At 41.8% G+C, this 1,765-nt stretch overlaps 1 protein-coding gene across 1 annotated transcript; it reads left to right on the top strand.

Moving 5' to 3' along the window:
* The first annotated feature begins 270 nt into the window (after positions 1-270).
* LOC124991004 (myosin regulatory light chain 12B-like) lies at positions 271-732 on the top strand. The gene has a single exon (XM_047561626.1). The coding sequence runs from the start codon at positions 286-288 to the stop codon at positions 730-732; it is 447 nt and encodes a 148-aa protein (XP_047417582.1). The 5' UTR covers positions 271-285.
* Positions 733-1,765: the final 1,033 nt, after the last annotated feature.

Raw genomic sequence — 1,765 nt, forward strand, 5'->3', positions numbered from 1 at the left:
GAGTGACTGGGTCCCAAGGTCACAGCAGAGCACAGGCCAGGATGGAAGGGAAGATGGGTACCATAGCATTGGGGGTGGGATACCATGTGAAGGGCCTTGTGTGATCCTCACAATCTGACTGCAATGATGTCAAGACACAGTGCAGCCTGTCACTTGTCGTCTTATGCAGGACATCTGGGATCTGGTACCTGGCACCGGAATTAAACAGTCACCATATCAAGCAAAAAGGCAAAGACCAAGACCACCAAGAAGCACCCTTAGCGTGCAACATTGAGTGTGTTTGCCATGTTTGATCAATCACAGTTTCAGGAGTTCAAAGAGGCCTTCAACATGATTAACCAGAACAGAGACGGTTTCACTGACAAGGAAGATTTACATGATATGCTTGCCTCATTGGGGAAGAATCCCATGGATGCGTACCTTGATACCATGATGAATGAGGCTCCAGGACCCATCAATTTCACCATGTTCCTCACCATGTTTGGTGAGAAGTTAAATGGCACAGATCCCAAAGATGTCATCAGAAATGCTTTTGCTTGCTCTGATGAAGAAGCCACAGGCACCATTCAGGAGGATTACCTGAGAGAGCTGCTGACCATCATGCGTGATCAGTTTACAGATGAGGAAGTGGATGAGCTGTACAGAGAAGCCCCTATTGACAAAAAGGGGAATTTCAATTACATCAAGTTCACACGCGTCCTTAAACATGGAGCAAAAGACAAAGATGATTGAAAGAACTATAGCTAAAATCTTCCAATTACATTATCTTTCTCTATTTTATTTCTCAGACACTTTCCTTACCCTCATACAACCTGTTGCATGCAACTTAGTTTCACAGCTTTGCTTTTTCTTTTTTAATGTATTTATTCCAGACCTTTCTGCCACTTAGCACTTGTATAATCAGACTGGAAATGGGGCTGAGGTTATAAATTGTATTGAAAAAGAAATTGCGAGTAAAAATCAACAAATGTGAAAGCCCAGCGTGAAAAAAAAAAAAGATACAGCGCAGTGGCCATAGTCACTGAGGTGTTGATGTTGGGAAGTAGGGTCATCCCTGCTTTTTCTTGATTTAACAGCCAAACATTAGTCTGAGGGATATAGTACCTAAAAGATTCATTTTGCAAGCGTTTTGGGGAAACTTTGAAAATCATTCCTTTTTCTCTTCACTCAACCATTTTTCATTTGGAGGGCTCTTCTCTCAGCCTCTTCCTGAGGCTCCCTTGAAAACCGAGAACTGCTCCTTCCCTAATGAAGGCATTTCTGCCTTCCCCAGAAATAGCCTCTTAGAGGGAGTTGGTTGCTGTTATAAACAGCATTCACATCTGGTAAATGATTATGTCTTCCAAAATTCACACATTGAAACCTTAATCCAGGTTTGGAGGTGGAGTCCTCATGAATGGTTTAGGGCCCTTATCAGAAGAAACCATCAAAACTTACTACCAGGATACAGTGATCAAAACAATGCAGAATATAGACCAATGGAATAAAATTGAGAGCCCAGAAATAAACCTTCACATATATAGCCAGGAGATTTTTCTTTCCTTTAGAATATTTTTTAGATGTTGATGGACTTTTATTTTATTCATTTATATGCAATGCTGAGAATTGAACCCAGCACCTGGCACGTGCTAGGCAAGCACTCTACCACTGAGCCATAACCCCAGTCCTGAGATTTTTTGACTAAGGTGCCAAGACCACTCAATGGGGAAAGAATAGTCTTCAAGATATGGTGCTGGGAAAACTGGATATGCATATGCAAAAGAAT

Source organism: Sciurus carolinensis, chromosome 8, assembly GCF_902686445.1.
Source record: "Sciurus carolinensis chromosome 8, mSciCar1.2, whole genome shotgun sequence".
Classification (NCBI taxonomy): domain Eukaryota; kingdom Metazoa; phylum Chordata; class Mammalia; order Rodentia; family Sciuridae; genus Sciurus; species Sciurus carolinensis.

What these genes read in the sequence shown, in the direction of transcription:
- LOC124991004 (XM_047561626.1), top strand. Translation starts at nt 286, where the DNA reads ATGTTTGATCAATCACAGTTTCAGGAGTTCAAAGAGGCCTTCAACATG.